Source organism: Puma concolor, chromosome A3 (genome assembly GCF_028749965.1).
Source record: "Puma concolor isolate L17-30 chromosome A3, mPumCon1.1.hap2, whole genome shotgun sequence".
NCBI lineage: Eukaryota > Metazoa > Chordata > Mammalia > Carnivora > Felidae > Puma > Puma concolor.
Window position 1 is genome coordinate 36,872,515 of NC_141669.1, and position 15,835 is coordinate 36,888,349.

Here is a 15,835-nt window from a genome sequence, read left to right on the forward strand (position 1 = left end):
GCCTGGGACTGGGGACTTGAGAGGGGATAATAACTACGGTGCCCCTATAGCTGTAACTGCCTTGCGTGTGATCCTGGTGGTGAGTCTGTAAGGTGTACCTACACCTTGCTTCTCTCAAATGTACTGCCTGAAAACCAAATGGGTGACTCAAGTCAGATTCCGCATGCCAGAGGGGAACTCCTTATTGGAGAAGGTCTAGCTCTGTAGTCCTGCATGATTGGACTATAAGGCAGGAAAAAAGAGATAAATAGTCTATTGATTTGTGTTGTGGTATTAGATTCGAAGAAATGCATGTAATTGCCAATTGAATGCTAGACAGTCTAATATCTTGCCTCCTGACATATCAATGAATTAGAACACTTGCCCAGTGCCCAGGTCTCCTCGTGCCCCTGGTCTGTGGTCACCCTGCCTGTGTTGGGGCAGGGGACTCTCCACGGACCACCACCTCTCCCTGCCTCACGCACCATGTCCCACACCGGAATCCAGTTGTCTCCGTTCCTTTCTGTGGAGAACGAAGCCTCCATCTTTAGACATACTCCCTATGTGACAAAACGTCTAGCTGCTTTCTCATCTGCTCAGTGTCCTCAAGTTGTTCTGCTTGGTCAGTGGCCAGGACCCGTGGTAGGGCATGTGACCCGAGACTGCTTTCCTTCTCTCTGGAGGTCCTATTGACACAGACCAGACACCTGTCCTGTAAGACCTTGTGGACTCGGTCCCGTGCTGTGCTCCGGGCTCTAAGCACCCTGCTGCCCACCCACCCTCAGACCCTGCTCTGCAGGCACAGAGCAGAGAGCCTGACATTCCTTTCTTTTGCAGGAAATACTCAGCGAAATGCATGTACCGAGGGCACAGGGGGGGTTGTTCATCCTGACATTATTTATCCCAGCCAAAAAAAACTATTGACTGTCTTAATGGTTTGGGGAAAATCTCTAAACTACTACACATCCTTCTGACAGACTGTGGTGCTGTCATCCTAATGACATTAAGAAGAAGAATGACGTGGCAGATGCTTCTGGCATAAAGTTAAGTTAAAAACGGTTACAAAGTTGTTGAGGACATCGTAGTGTTTTAGTCTGTCTTTGCTGCTGTAACAAAAATAGCACCAACTAGGTGGCTTAACCAGGAAACATTGATCTCACACTTCTAGAAGCTGGAAGTCTGAGATTAGGGTGCTAGCATGCTCAAGCTCTAGGGGAGGGCCCTCTTCCTAAACTTATAGACAGCCACCTTCCCTTGTGTCCTCACGTGATGGAGAGAGAGCAGGCCAGCTCCCTGACCTCGGATAAAGGCACTGGTCCCATTCATAAAGGCTCCACACTCATGACGTAATCACCCCCTAAAGGCCCCGTCGCCTAATACCATCACGCTGGAGATTAGGTTTAGCATAGGAGTTTTGTGGGAGGCACAGACAGTGGAGTTCAAGAAGTTTGTAAGTGTAACAGATTCGAAGGAAAATATATCAAAATGTTAAAAGCAAATATTTTGTGTTCAAGTGTCCGGTGGTCTTATCCGTGTGCCTTTTTGTACAGCGTGCACAATCACGACTGGCATTTATAATAGAATAAATCCGGGGTGCCTGGGGGACTCAGTTGGTTGAGCGTCCGACTTCAGCTCAAGTCGTGATCTCACGGTTTGTGGGTTCGGGCCCTGCATCGGGCTCTGTGCTGACAGCCTGTTTCAGATTCTGTGTCTCCTCTCTCTCTGCCCCTGCCCCACTCACGCACTGTCTCACTCTGTCTCTCAAAAATCAATTAATGTAATCAACAATATGTATGCTATATTTTGTCTTAATTTTAATCTTCATTTTTGGCATCCCCGGCAGCTTGTCACCGTGACACGTTCATCTTCCCGTACGACTCAGTGTTAAGTACCATGCCCCTTATGTTGGTAAAGGTTTCATCTGGGTAACATCAGGCTTGTGGCCCACCACCGCAAGTAATCCGCATGGACATTAGCCCCCAATAGACTCTTCTGGGGTCGGCTTTTTATTTAGCGAAGTATTTTTATTGTGAACGTCTCCGTCCAGAGGGGTCACAGCTTGCTTCAGCACCGGTGGACTACTGCTGTGTCACCTGCAGGGCCGTGCGTCAGGCTGGGGCAGGGTCTAGACGGAACCCCAGCTATTCCCAGACATGCCGAGGACCTTGGCAGACCTGTTTTTCTGTCTGATGAGTTTGTTTTCTCATCGATCAAATGAAGACAGAAGTGCTCACCACTGGGGGGTTGTGGGGAGCTTCCACATAAGCTACCAGAAAGCATCCGATGGGACCTCAGTCACTAATTTTCCTTGCTCCTCAATGACCTGTTGCAGCCATGGCGGGTCAGCAAGTGTGATGGTCATGAGTATTCTCTCCTACTTTCTGTAGAAAGAAGCTGTTTGAGGAGTTTAGGAAACTCACAGGGAAGTGAATTCATCTGGAAATGCTACTGTAATTCTAAGTCCCTCAGGTCCCACAGCAAACATACAAGCAAAAAAGATCCTTTCTAGAAACTTGCCTGGTAGGGGTGGGGAAGGGAGGTCTGAATCACCCCTAACCTGCCCATGACCCACACATCACCCTGAAAAGAACCTTGGTGTGGTTGGCAAATCTTTGGACCATCGAGAGACATCTGGAAACCACACTGTCTGAGCTGGGCCTGCATCAGGTACACCTGTGGGAAATGGCCCATTGCACTTGGCAGAAACTTGACTTCAGTTCAGTGTATTTGGAGAAAGAAGGTCTTGAGACAAGGCATAGGCTGAACCACTTTTTCCTGCAGTCAAAAGTGAAGCAAACGTTTTCAAAATGAGGTATTTTGCTTGTTGGTTTCACACGAGAAATATTTGTTGCCTGTATAGAATTAAGAAGTTTTAAAACAGCTTTTTCTTTCTCCCTTTGAGGGAATTTATGCTCCTTTGGCTGTTAAATTTTGGGTTTTGTTTCTGAGTGAATGAATCACGAAAGCTTCTTGAGAACTTGTCTTCACGAGCTATGAGGTGACCAATGCCAACAGTTAGAGCGCACACCATTTCCCTGATGGGCGAGCTTAAGCTCCATTGGTTAAGAGCCTGTGCCTTCGGGGTTTGAAGTATTTGCTTAGAATGGGTATGGTATCCCAGTGTCCTCCGGGAAACCCCAATTCACTTGGTATTTTCTCTGTTCTCTACCCTGAAGCAGATCCCCATGGTTTGTGAATAGAGTTGTATCTCAGCCAGTGATGGAGAGAACCAGCCCCTACAGACAGTCGTCTTCTGTTCTTCCTGGGCCACATGTACCCATGGGCCTGCATGAGACCAGGGTCCGTGCTTGAGTTACATCCTAAGCCTGTCTCCCCTTCTCTCTAATGTCTGCACCCAAAGAGGACACAGGCCGGTTGATGGCATGGGTTGTATCTCCAACCCTGAGACCAGGATTATCTCTCCTGTTCAGAAACAGAGCTCCCAGGATTTGCAAATGGGTTTGAGGGCACATCTAGTGTTGGATGTGGGAACTCGGGCATTTAGCACTCATAACTTACTCTCTGCCCCGTGCATGATGCTTGCTTTAATTTAGGCTTTGTTGACCTTCTTTAGGAGTGAAGATGGCTTTAGAGCTAGAAATTTTTTTAATGTTTGTTTATTTTTGAGAAAGCATGAGCGAGCAGGGGAGGGGCACAGGGAGGAGAGGAGAGAGAATCCCAGGCAGGCTTCACATGGTCGGCGCAGAGCCCAGTGTGGGACTTGATCCCGCAAACTTCGAGATCATGAACAGAGCCGAGATCAAGAGTCGGGACACTTAACCGACTGAACCTCCCAGGTGCCCCCCAAGCTAAAATCTTTTAAAAAATGGAATCAGTCATTTCACTCTGAGAAGGGTGTATGTGTTCAAATTGAAACAGGTTCAACATGATGATTCTCCACTATATGAGTTGCTCTGCGAACTTTCTTTTTCCCCTTAAACATGTCCCGTTCCTGGACCAGAGCATTCTTCCTATTCCATTTACTGAAGTGTTTTTTTGTTTGTTTGTTGTTTATTTATTTATTTTTGAGAGAGAGAGAGAGAGAGCACAAGCTGGGGAGGGGCAGAGAGTGAGGGAGACAGAATCTGAAGCAGGTTCCAGTCTCCGAGCTGTCAGCACAGAGCCCAACCTGGGGCTCAAATCACAAACTGTGAGATGAGATCATGACCTGAGCTGAAGTCGGATGCTTTACTGACTGAGCCACCCAGGCGCCCCTACTGAAGTGTTTTAATATAACCAATTTGTGGATTTAATGAGTAATTTGAGACTTTTTTTAAAAAGCTGGTTTCAGCAGAAAGGACCTACTATTTTCTTACCGATGGATGTGTGTCTGTGAAAGTGTATGAGATGAGTTGAGTTTGTCAACCTTAGTTTATTGAGAGTTAACTTTTCTATGGAATAAGTGTGTTAGAGGACAGACTAACAGATTTCTTGGGTTCTTTTTGGTTTGTTTTTGCACCTCTTGAGAAATTTCTCAACACAAAGTAGTCTAGAAATGAATTCTAGATATATGTTATGTTAGTTATGTATTTGAATTTAGACTTCAGTTTTACTTACACCTGAGCATAAATTTTACTAAACTAGTTAAAACAAGTTATCAACATAAGAAAACAGTTTGGTGCATAATGGCAGGAGCCCAAACATTTGTAGATTTAATAAGAATTCAAGTAATATTTAAAGCATATATGAATGCCCACGACTCCCTCTTTTTTTTCACTTGGGTTTTCCCATTGTGCTTATTTAAAGCTTAGAACTGTGCTTTCTGTGAGGAAAGCCCGGCATATTATATATACCAGCTTTGTTTTCTGTCTAGTTCTTTTTATTGATAGTACGTCATGAAGTGTGGGAGTGGAAAGTTACAGAAGGTGACCCAGTCCAGTCTTGATCCCTCCACTGACCCATTACAGCCCCTGGGCCTCGTCCCACAACCTGGCTGGGCACCAGTGTCCTCTCTTGACGTAGAAGGGTGTCACAGCCATTCAGTAGTGGTCAGAGGGCTGGGGGCGGGGCTTGTGCTGAATTAGAACAACCCCAGTTGAATCTGTATTGCACAGGGGCTTCTAAGCACAGGGGTGGCCAAACCGTTTTGCCCCGTTGATGAGCACGTCAAGCATCAGAGCTGGGCCAGTAGCCGTGTCCACCCCCGAGGGGTAACGGGTACTAGGGAGGAAGAGGAAGAATGTGTGAACCAGAACAGACATAAGATCTTCAAAAATCACCAGACCTGATGGTCTTTCGGCACAGAATTGCACACAACTTCGGCTTGGGCTTGCACCAGTGGTGACACTAGCTTCCGTGCTTTTCCCGTGCGGGAGGACACGGCACACTTACTTCCGTAACATTTGTATGGTTTACAGGTGAGGCCTGGGGTTCTCCCTCAGCACAACTGCTCAGTGGTGCACAAGTTATATGGTGTCTTGAGCATTAGTGCGGGCTGGTCAGTGGAGGAAGGAACTTGAGGCTCAAACCGTCGTCCTCATTCATCCACCATTCACGGTACCACTCTGGGGTTCCGCTGGCTTGGGCCTTCCAGTATTCTTCTTTTATATGCAGCGGTAAATTCTCATAGCATTTCTCTTTCTTACCGTGTTTCCTACAGCCTTCAGCATCAGTGTGTGTGTGCTCAGTCAAGACGCACAAGCTTTGTGAGTTTTCTAGGGAGGAGCCAGACAGCCTGACTCTGACAGATCTGGGTTTTAAGGACGGATTTTTAACCATTAAATGTCCAAGCTCAACGATTACGTCTTTGTGATTACACAAAAGAGGGCCTGGGATTCAGGTGTAAAGTTTGTCTCTCTTCTCCTATGATGCAAGGTGAAAAGAGGCGGCTCCCTTTCGTGAATTTGTGTTAAGTGAGACGCTTTCAGGGTGCCTCAGACTTCTGCTGTGTCACCACTGCCCGTACATCTCTGCTAACAGGTTAGTGTTTCACTTTGTGTATAGCTGTGATGAATCCTAACTGTGTGAATGAGATTGATAGACTTTTGTGTGTTTTGATGAAAACTGCTTAACATGGCACTTCTTAGGCCTCTGTTTTTGCCCCAGGTCTTGGTGTTCGCTATCACTGAGATGAAATACAGTGACTTTCAGGCCTTAATGTGAATTAGAAGAGATTTTTGTCACCTGTTTCCTGGTGCCAGTGTTAAATTTCGTAAAGGAAGCCACACTTACTCTGTAGTCAGGAATTTTTATATTGGTGGTTTAAATTTTCATTTCCTCCCCTAGATGAGATTTTTGGCTAGGAATAACGTGTAAGTTACCAAAAGGTAGTAACTTCAAATTGTTTTTAACATTTCCTTCTTAAGGAACGGTACCAAATTAATGTATGGCACCAAAATGTAGTAACTTGAAAAAAGTTTTTAACACTTTTTTCCTAAGTGAACTAATGTGTGGAGTTGTACGTTCCTTTTTTTTTTAATTTTTTTTTTTTTTAACGTTTATTTTTGAGACAGAGAGAGACAGAGCATGAACGGGGGAGGGTCAGAGAGAGAGGGAGGCACAGAATCCGAAACAGGCTCCAGGCTCTGAGCTCTCAGCACAGAGCCCGACGCGGGGCTCGAACTCACGGACCGCGAGATCATGACCTGGGCTGAAGTCGGACGCTTAACCGACTGAGCCACCCAGGCGCCCCTATACGTTCCTTTTAAAAGGTCTCTGAAAAACACTTTTTCTTCATAGTTGTGATGGAGTAAATGGTGGAATAAACTGGATAGAAAATTGCATACACTATCAGTAGAAGGGACATAGGGTTTATGTCTCTGTCTTAAAGCAAGCTCAGAACTGCTCTCCGTTTGACTCTACTTAGTTTGGGGGTTATTTTTATTTGTTTTTCAAAATAGGATGGCACAGTCCAATCCTCTGTAATCCTCTGAAAGAAATTTAAGCTATAGAAATAGAGCTGCAGCTGTGCAGAGACTTGGTGTGGCTAGGGTCAGTGGAGGGAAAGCAGAGAGCAGTGTCCTGTGTCTGCCCCTGGTCGTCACTCCTAGTACAGTCCTCCACCACCCGCTGCTCAGGGCAGCACGTTTCAGGAGCGCACCAAGGGGACCAGGGTGGTCATGGTGGGTCTTGCCGAGTCACCGTGGAAGGGGGCGCCTGGGCGGCTCAGTCGGTTAAGCCTCCGACTCGGTTTCGGCTCAGGTCATGATCTCACGGTTTGTGAGTTCGAGCCCCGTGTTGGGCTCCACGCTGACAGTATGGAGCCTGCTTGGGCTTCCCTCTCTCTGCCCCTCCCCTGCATGTGCTCTTTCTCTCAAAAGAAATAAATAAACTTAAAAAAAAAAAAAAAAGGCACATGGAAGGAACTGGTTTAGGACCAGGTTTGGGGCATGTGGTGACTTCAAAAGAGGGGTGACGATTGAGAGTGATTATAGATTATCTTTATAGGCCCAGGAGACGCGTTAGATTGAGAATAGGGGTGGAAAGGTTCAGCTCCCTCTAAGGAAAATCTTTGTAGTGCCCAATGCCCTTCAGTGAGGACCGCACTGCCTCTGGACAAAGCATGTCACCTCTGCCAGGCAGTGGGCACACAGGGCAGGTGACGTGGCATCGTGTCGCAGACGGCCCCTGTACCCAGCGTCCCACCTGCCTGAGATGCTGGGCTTCTGCTGTGGCTGAGAGCTAGCAGGTATGCCCCAGTACATAGACCTGAGAACTCCGTCTGCATTTGCTCCCAGCACATCACTGGCTTCTAGTAAAGATGTAAATATGGTGGGCGGGGCAGGGGGGTGTAGCTCAGGTGAGCTGGGGAACTGGGTCTCCTGATGTTGCATAGTAAGTGAGTGAAAAGGCACAACACACATCGGTCTTAATGCCTTAGATTCAAACTTCATTGGCTGAAGCCTAATGGTAGACAGGGAAAGATTATGAATGCCGGTTTCCAGACTTCTGTCCAACAACGCAGCCTTGGTTTACTGGCAGTTTCCGAATGGTCAGACTGGAAATGGATCAAAGCAGCTTGTTTTGACTTTCTTACTCAAGGCCACGTAAAAGTGTAGGCACCACCCACTGAAAGGAGTGGGTATAAAATACTGGCTTCCTCTCATGAGCTTCATTGCTTGCGGTGGTATATCCCAGCAGCTGTTTGCAAAGCTCTGTCTTGAATTCATGCGACCGCCCAGGCTCGACACCGATGTGTACCAAGGGAGAACAGATGGAGGAACTTTCTGAGCACTGATGCTAACTATGATCACTGTGTTCCATTTCTAATTGCTCTCATTATTCTCCAGTGGCTCAGTGGAATTGATGCAAGTTTACCAACAAATAAAGCGATGCAAGAGAGAAACAGGCCCATGTGCGTGTGCACGTGGTGAAATTGGTCTCTAGCTCAGTTTCCGAGAATCATCAGTTTCTGAAGGCGATTCTGATAGCATTTTCTGCAGCAAAACTTACTAGAGTGGTAGTTGTCTTTTCCCCTGTGGCCACCTGGGAATCCTGGGGCAGGTGAGACAGCCTGATCACTCGGGTGGGTTTCCTAAGGAACTCTCAGCAGGCTGGCAGGCTGTTTTCCTTTTTTCCTCTTGTAAGCTGTGGATCACTGTGCCTTGATATTTCTGAAGATACCTGTTTAAATAAGGAGACTGTTGGGTTGAATTAACATCCCAGGATTTTTATTTCCCCAAAATGAATGTTGAGCTTCAGGGTGGCCACCTGCAAAGGCAGTGCTTCCCGTGGACATCACTGGATGTTTGGCACTGGTTTCAGTGCCTACAGAGGAATGGTCCTTTAGGGGGTCCTTTATGGCTTTGGTTAAATTAGACTCTCCTTGGGGAAATAAATAAAGATGGATGACCCTGAGGTGTCTAGAGGAAGGGCCCCACGGTCCCCGGTAAGTGCCGGGCAAAACGTGTGCTTAAGTGTGACCTGTTGTGTGTTTAAAATGATCATTTCCTCAAAGTCATCCGTTCCATATCCATCCCTTTAGAGACTGAGAAATCCTTTCTCAGCAGTGAGTTGAATACACACTCAGTGCTTAATTCACGCTGACTACTTTAAAGGCTTATCTTGATTCTGCCTAAGTATTTGTGGATTACTGGACATCTGAAGACAGGATAGTGTGAAGTGTTGCCATGAATTTTAATTCTGGTTCCACACTTGAAAAGCCCGTAGCGACATGCCGGGGACTAAAACAGCGACCTCCTCTCAGAAGTGGGACCCGGACCAGTCGGCCGCGGTCACGTGCGCGCACGTGTATGCTGTGTTTTACAGCACACGCGGTAGAGACGCACACGGTACGCGCGGTGGACGGCACGCGTGTGTGCCCCACTCAGCGGGACTTCTCAGTTCCACCCTCACAGAGGAAGTCAGCTGGGTGTAGAAAGAGCAGCAATGGCCTTGTGATGGGGTCACTGTTCCTTTGAGCACCTGCCATTGATAATCGGGGTGGAGGCACTTGGGTGTTCAGGAAAATTCAGGAGGTGTGGTTGGGCTGGTGCTGCGCGCATTATGAACTGACAATCGTTTTCTTTTCTTTTTCCTTTTTTTTTTTTTTTCATTTTCCCACCCTAGCTGGTGGTGCTACAGAAAGCCCTTTCCGAAAGCCCCAGCCTGATTTCACTATCAGCCACTTAACCACGACATCAATTTTTTCAATTGCTGAACTTGAAATTACCATATGGGTTGGAAAATGTTCTGTAACTGAACGGGAACGGTCTGTTAATGAAGTAACACCCGTCTTTTCGCAACACAAAGTTCTTTGACGTTAAAACATGTCCTCCTTCCCATCCCACCCCACCCCACTGTCCCCACACTGGTATAGAAAAATGAATTAATACTACCTCAGCATTTTTTCTGTAGGAAGTGATGTTACCAGGAAATTCTGGATCGCAAAAAATAATTTCTTTTTTTTTTTTTTTTTTTTTTTTAATTTTTTTTTTCAACGTTTATTTATTTTTGGGACAGAGAGAGACAGAGCATGAACGGGCGAGGGGCAGAGAGAGAGGGAGACACAGAATCGGAAACAGGCTCCAGGCTCTGAGCCATCAGCCCAGAGCCTGACGCGGGGCTCGAACTCACGGACCGCGAGATCGTGACCTGGCTGAAGTCGGACGCTTAACCCACTGCGCCACCCAGGCGCCCCGCAAAAAATAATTTCTAAGAGTTTCGATGAAAACTCAGCTAACCTCTCATACTTTTGACAGAATGGCTTGTGTGTGACACAACTGCATTATTTTTGACTAGTGGCTTTGGTTAGAAAATCTGGACCCAGCAGGTTCCCCTCCAGCTCAGTCTGGTGCTTGTAGGATTTGAGCTGGCTTTTTGTGGGCTTTAGGTAACAGCTGTGGGGTGGCTTTACATTAAGATCCAGTGCATATTGTATTCTGCTTTTTCCTCCCTAAATTAGTGCCAGGCTTATGGAGTGAAATGATTTCTTAAATGCTGAAACTACATTTTCTGTGGGCAAAAATACACCTCACCAGGGGCGCCTGTATGGCTCAGTCGGTTGAGCGTCCGACTTCGGCCCAGGTCATGATCTCACGGTTTGTGAGTTCGAGCCCCGCGTCGGGCTCTGTGCTGACAGCTCAGAGCCTGGAGCCTGCTTCAGATTCTGTGTCTCCCTCTCTCTCTGCCCCTCCCCCACTCGTGCTCTGTCTGTCTGTCTCTCTCTCTCTCTCTGTCAAAAATAAACATTAAAAAAATTGTTTAAAAAAAAAAAATAACACCTCACCAGAATTTCCCCTTTGGAGAATTTTTTATGTTCATGTACAATTGCCCTAGAAGTTAAAGTTTTTATCTTCTTAACTAGTACTAAGAGTTTTTGTTTCAAATAAAGACCCATTTTATTGATCAGCTATCAACATTTATAGTTGCGAAGCACGACACACATGGGAAAGTAAAATATGTATCCTCGATACTATAGACTAGAAATGTAAATGTAAGTTATCTTTTTCATAGGTGGACTATCTTACTATAATGGGAATAGTCGGGTCAGCACCTGGATAGGATTAGGAGAGTGGGGGTAGAGCAGCATGTTTTCTTGAGTTACTCCCTGCCCCCAAGCCCCACCTGCTCCAGGGGCATCTTTGGAAGACCATACTGTGGATCTCTTCATTGTGGTGGTTCATGCTCAGGGTGACGGTAGCACAGAATTAAGCAAATTAATTTGAGCTCTGACCAGCACTGCCGTAGGGCTAACAAACCAATTCTCTGGGGTCGGCCAGACCCCATTCTTTCGTTCTGGTGGGTTCTCGTGTAACAGACCAATTGTGACAGTCACTAAGATTAAACCAGTGATGAAATTAAGAAAAGCTTCTTCTACCACGCCCCCCCCCCAAAAGAAAAAGAAGATATTTTTGTCACTTCAAAAATAATCTTTGAAATTTATATTGGAAAACTGCACTCTGTTAACTGAGATTAAGACTACCCTTTTAGGGGCACCTGGGTGGTTCGGTCGGTTAAGTGTCCGGCTCTTCATTTCAGCTCAGGTCGTGATCTCGCTGTTCCGTGAGTTCGAGCCCCGCATGGAGCTCCTTGTGGACAGTGCAGAACCTGCTTGGGAATTTCTCTCTCCTTCCCTCTTTGCCCCTCCCCTATATGAGCATGTGCGTGTTCTGGCTCTCTTTAAATAAATTAATTAATTAATAAAAATTTTTTGAAAAAGACTACCCTTTTAAAATACAGGAATATAATGCCTTTTAAAATATTCAAAATAGGATTTCTGTCTTAAATAATCTTAGTATAGTAACGGTCTATTCTGTGTACATGTTAGGTAGGTTTTATTGCAGGACGAGTGATGGTCATTAATTTTAGATTTATAGATGCAACGAACAAAAACAAACACTGCCAGTTTTTTTTAAAAGCCAAATGGTGACACATGCTGTGTTAGAGTAGCCCAGGCGGATCAGTCTCCTTGGCAAAAGTTAAATTATATTGCTATTATTGAATTATACCCTATTGTTACTGTTCTAAGTCACCTTAAAAAAAAAATACACATAGGGGCACCTGAGTGGCTTAGTTGATTAAGCATCCGACTTCAACTCAGGTTCATGATCTCACGGTTCGGGGGTTTGTGCCCTACGTAGGGCTCTGTGCTGACAGCTCGGAGCCTGGAGCCTGCTTCGGATTCTGTGTCTCCCTCTCCCTGTGTTCCTCCCCGACTCATGCTTTCTCAAAAATAAATAAATGTTAAAAAAAAAAAAATACACCTAACTACAGTTAGATAGCTCTCTTACTAATCTGTTGTTCTGGCCAGTTAGTGCATGCTTACCCTGGTCTAATCCATAATCTTTGGTTACTTCTGCCTCCAGGAACTCCCTGTGGTTTCTTACCCGTTGCTTAGTTTTCTCAGGGTCTAGTCTGGAGCATCTGCACCAGAGTTGTGTAGGGAACCTGTAAGGGCTGTGGCCTCCGGGGCCTCCCATAGACACACCTACCCTCTGTATCTCATTGCCACACACCTCGAGGGTATGTTTGTGTCTATACGTTTATCTGAGCTACTGAAATTTTCTTTTCCATAGAAGAAACATCTACTTACCTTCTTTGCTTCCTTCCCCAAAATATAGCAGAGCAATTATCTCTAAGGTGAACAAGTTAGACTTGGCCACCAAGGTTCCAGATTTCTTTCTTTGCTGCTGGCCAGGTGCTAGTTTAATGATAAGCCGACTTCTGACACAAATTGGCTCCTTTGATGGTCGCCAGCCCAAGCATCAGCCAGGCAGAACCTTCTAAACCACACAGGTAGTAAGGGCGTTAAATAGAATGCAGTAGGTTTCATCTTCGGTTGGGGGAAATTAACCAGGGGAGTTACTTCTGTTTCATGTTGTGATAAGTATAAAGTTTACTTAAAAGTGTCTGTGTCCAGAGAAACTTAACATTTAAATGCTGAAATGGAGGGGTGCCTGGGTGGCTCAGTTGGTTAAGCATCCAGCTCTTGATCACAGCTCAGGTCTTAACCTCATGGTTCGTGGGATTGAGCCCCACATCGGGCTCTGTGCTGGCAGCACGGAGCCTGCTTGGGATTCTGTCTCTCCCCTCTCTGCCCCTTCCCAGCTCACACACTTTCTCTCTCTCTCTCTCTCTCTCTCTCTCTCTCCCCCCCTCTCCCCCTCCCCTCTCTCTCCTCTCTCTCTCTCTCTTTCCTCTCTCTCTATCTCTCTCTCTCAAAGTAAACATTAAAAGAAATAATAAATGTTGAAATTTAATCCACAAAAATGTAAATTCCACAGGAGCAAGGGTTGGCCTGTTTGGTTGCTGTACCCAGAGCACCTCCGAGAATGGTGCCTAGCATATGGGCATTCGTATTTGTTGGGTATATTTGTGAACAGCTTGATTTATTAAACATTGGGTAACTTGCCAACAGTTTTGACCTACCATCTTTATAAGACATATAACCTATATTTCACACTTTTTTTTTTTTTTTTTGGATAATTGGTATTTTCTTCACTTCTGACTCTAGGTTTGAAAGCAGATTGCCCTTTTTTGAACTCTTAATTTTATTTTTAAGCAAACTCTACACCCAGCATGGGGCTCGAGCTCCCAACCCCCAGATCAAGACTCACATGCTCCACTGACTGAGCCGTAGACAGGTGCCCCTGCAAGCAGATTACTCTCGTAAAGAGAGGCTTGTACAGTAAGAAAACAGTGGGGCTTTGAAGCCCAGAGGAGGGGTGGGGTGGTAGCTGTTAAGTGGCCATGAGGCGTCTTGCTTGCTGGTCTGGTCGCCTGTGTATGGGGGCAGGTGTCTCCCCCTGTAGGGCCGGGTAAGAGGATTGCATGACACAGCTCACATGAAACATTGCAGGCTCTGGTGTGTAGTCGGCACTCGAAGAAAAGAGATTTCCTTTCCCTCGGGGGTGAGTTGACCTTTTTAACAGCTTCTGAAGTTAGGGGAAAAAATACTTGATTGCTGACAGTATGAAAAGAATAGTAACGATCGGGTACCTCTGATAGAGTAAAATCCTTAAAGTGTCATAAACCCCCAAAAAGGGAGTAGACTGTTACATTACCACCTGGCATTACATCCACCCTGAAATTTTGGGTTTTGACAGTTTTAAGCCATTTAAATGAAACTTAATTTTAATAGGCTTTTACAGAGTAATGATAAAAATATTTGTGTGGCAAAGATACAGCCAAAGTAGTTTTTAATGTGGTTGCAGGTGTATTCAGGGGACATGCCTGACTTCTCCTAAAAGTTTCTCTGTGGTCAGCCTTCGTGTTTGCCCCTAGGGCTTTCTTTAGGAGTCTTCCCTTGGTTTATTCACAGAGCACAGATAATTCTGTGCTCTTCTTCAGACACACACACACACACACACACACACACACACACACACACACACCCACCCTAGTGCCCAGCTTCTCAGGCACTCACTCTTTGTGAGGTCATTGTTGCATTTGGGTGGGGGTTGGGGGGACAAAGAAGATGGGATAAAAGTTTTGAGAAGACCTGGTAAAAACTCAGTTTTTTACATTTTTTTCAGAGTGCACTTTTCAGTGCTTTTACAGACCTATGAATCCCCATCACTTTTACTTAAAACGGTAGAATTCAGAAACCCAGAATGTAAAATATTTTTATAAAAACAACACAGAAAGCCATATGTATGGCATGGCAAAATCTGATTATTGCAGGCTTTTGAATATTTTGCCATGGTTAGGACATAACATCCGTGTTAGATTGTGAGTAGTGTGCCTATTTTCTCAGTAAGTTAAGTCACAAACCCAAGAGCCTCGTCTCTCTTCCCCAGCTGCATCACTGAACCGGTCTTTTCTGAGAGTGGAGAATGCCATCTTCCTGGTGCATGGTGGGATCTTTGGATGACTCCCATTTTCGCTCCCCTTCATGGCTTCAGATGGTTTCACTAACGGTTGAGCGGACTGGGTGTGAATGTTACTGACAACTTGATGAAGGGGCCAAGTCCCTCTTTTTTCTTCTTTCGAAAATGCCTTTGCTCCTTCACCCAAAACGTTTCCTCTCCCCATGTGGTCTTTGCAGACTTGACTCCACCTTTACTGGCTGCATTAATATTGAGACAAAACACGTATTTATGCTTTAATTTGACCGCATGCTAGTATTTACAAAGGCTGTCTCATCACCTCCTTGTCACCTCCTTCTGTAGAAACGAGCCCATTCAGGTAGGTAGCCTGCTGTTTCTCAGGTTTTCCCATATTTTGCTTTAAATAGGACAACCATTTCATTTCGTATCTCTACGTGTTTGAAATTTCCCTAGGAATTCTACCTTGTGTAAGATCAAAGTATTTACTTTACCGACAGCCTAAATTTTTATGTTCTGTGTTTCAAGTATGATTTTTTTTTTTTTTTTTGGTGATATTGATTGTACCATTTTTGTGTTAGTGTATCTTCTTGAAATGGGAGCATGTAATTAATTGGCCAGGATATTTTTTTAATTTTGCAGTTCTGGGTCTCCAGTTTTAAAAAAGTAAGTTGCTCTTTGTCCGTTATTCTTCATAACCAAGTTTATGTGACAGACCTTACCTCCATAATCTAGTGCATAGTCCTGGAAGTTAGGGAGATTCCCAAAACAAAACAAAACGGAGTGTGTGAGATGGGCTTGCTTCTAGAAAGTTGCCTTTGGAACTTGCTAACTGATTTATGGAAAACCATGTGATTTTTGTTCTGTTTGTTCTGATGCAGCTTCCATGAGGCAGCCTCAGGCTGTACCCGCAGATATGCGCCCGGAGATATGGATTGCACAAGAGTTGCGGCGTATCGGAGACGAATTTAATGCATATTACCCAAGGAGGGTAATGATGTTTTATTTACCCCTTCTCCCTACACCCTCCCCCTCCCCACAAGTTTTTTTTAAGGCGACCAGTCATAATTCTGTACTTATTCTGGAAATGTGAGGTATCACTTATGTCTTACCTATCAGGGTTTCTCCTTTCCCGTTTCCCATTTTAAAAC

The 15,835-nt window shown here is 45.4% G+C and overlaps 1 protein-coding gene across 6 annotated transcripts in view; it reads left to right on the forward strand.

The window, feature by feature from the left end:
• Window positions 1–15,835, forward strand: part of BCL2L11 (BCL2 like 11) — a 48,084-nt gene that overhangs the window by 15,455 nt on the left and 16,794 nt on the right. For 5 of the 6 annotated variants that reach the window (XR_015249034.1, XR_015249035.1, XM_086700548.1 and 2 more), the window contains one exon: window positions 15,566–15,675. Coding sequence is in view for 3 of the 6 variants with exons in the window: in XM_086700548.1 (XP_086556674.1) it covers window positions 15,566–15,675 (110 nt within the window). In the remaining 3 variants the exon portion in view is untranslated. Of the gene's footprint in view, window positions 1–5,793; window positions 5,899–15,565; window positions 15,676–15,835 lie in introns of all 6 variants that reach the window. The other variant, XR_015249036.1, reaches the window with a different exon arrangement.